The 1,207-nt window shown below is 36.0% G+C and overlaps 1 protein-coding gene across 1 annotated transcript; it reads left to right on the forward strand.

Moving 5' to 3' along the window:
* Positions 1 to 237: 237 nt before the first annotated feature.
* LOC134391771 (taste receptor type 2 member 7-like) lies at positions 238 to 764 on the forward strand. Its single transcript, XM_063115716.1, has 2 exons — positions 238 to 555; positions 678 to 764. Exons 1-2 carry the CDS (start codon positions 238 to 240, stop codon positions 762 to 764), a joined length of 405 nt encoding a protein of 134 aa, XP_062971786.1.
* The last annotated feature ends 443 nt before the right edge of the window (positions 765 to 1,207 follow it).

Below are 1,207 nucleotides of genomic sequence, written 5' to 3' on the forward strand. Positions count from 1 at the left end.
ATACATCAGTGATGTAAAGAAAGCAGAGATTCCTTATCCTCAGGCATGGCAAGTACATTGAAGAATATATTTATAATAATTTCTGCCATAAAATACATAATGGGGAATTGGGGAAATGAACTTATTGTATTGTTTAACTGCATTGATTAGATAAGAGGAATGTTCTACCCGATTGACTTTATTCTCATCTGTTTGATAATTTTGAGAATATTTCTGCTGTGCTTAATACTTCTACACATGGTTTTCCATGTAAACTATGAGAATATTTTCTGTAATAAGAATTTAATGATAAGTTTAGATGGCCTCTGGACAGAATCCAACTATTTCTGCATGGCTTGTACCACCTGTCTCAATGTCTTCTATTTCTTCGAGATAGCCAACTTCTCTAATCTTGTTTTCCTCTGGATGAAATGCAGAATTCACAAGGTGCTTCTCATTATTGTATTGGGGGCAATCCTCTCTTTCTGCTTCTGCCTTCTTTTGAAGGATGCAATAGCTAAGAGCCTGATCAGAAACCAACTAAATAGTGGAAGAAATTTGACATGGAACATCATAGTGAGAAATGCAATTTGTCAACTCCTCAGATGCTCTGTAACCCAATGCTCGCCATTGCCTTTGTAGCATCACTGACCTCCTTTCTCCTCTTAATCCTCTCCTTATGGTGTCATAACAGCTAGGGCACAGGTCCTAGGGATCTTAGCACAGAGGCCCATGCGAGAGCCTTGAAATTCATGATTTCATTCCTACTCCTGTTCATTACATAGTATTTTAGCAATACTATGGTAAAGTGGGCACATTCTAATCTAGGCAGTGTTGTGGCAAAGATCTTTGCTAATGTACCAGTATTTTTCTATCTGTCAGCCATTTGTTTCTGCTGATTTTATGGAGCAGCAAATTGAAACAGGCTTCTTTCTGTGTCCTGAGGAAGCTGGAGTGTTGCATGAATACAAGAAAACCTACATTTCCATAAACATATCTGGAATGATTGGTAATTCTCTCAAAGTTGAAGACAACAAACAGGACTCTATGTACATCTTTTCCATTTAACCCAACTTCTTTCATTATGTTTTGTGATAGGTCATTGAGCTTCATTGAAAATATCTGCCTGAAATAAGCTAAAGGATTTCACTGTGTTTCTATTAGAATAGCAACTACATAACTAGTAGTAAAATAAAAATAGTAATATTATATAATAGCAATAGTAAAA

The sequence above is a fragment of the Cynocephalus volans genome, chromosome 12 (genome assembly GCF_027409185.1).
Source record: "Cynocephalus volans isolate mCynVol1 chromosome 12, mCynVol1.pri, whole genome shotgun sequence".
NCBI lineage: Eukaryota > Metazoa > Chordata > Mammalia > Dermoptera > Cynocephalidae > Cynocephalus > Cynocephalus volans.

Coding starts and splice junctions, on each gene's coding strand:
- LOC134391771 (XM_063115716.1), top strand. CDS start 238: ATGGTTTTCCATGTAAACTATGAGAATATTTTCTGTAATAAGAATTTA. Junction 556..677: donor ATTTGACATGGAACATCATA/GTGAGAAATGCA, acceptor CATAACAGCTAG/GGCACAGGTCCTAGGGATCT.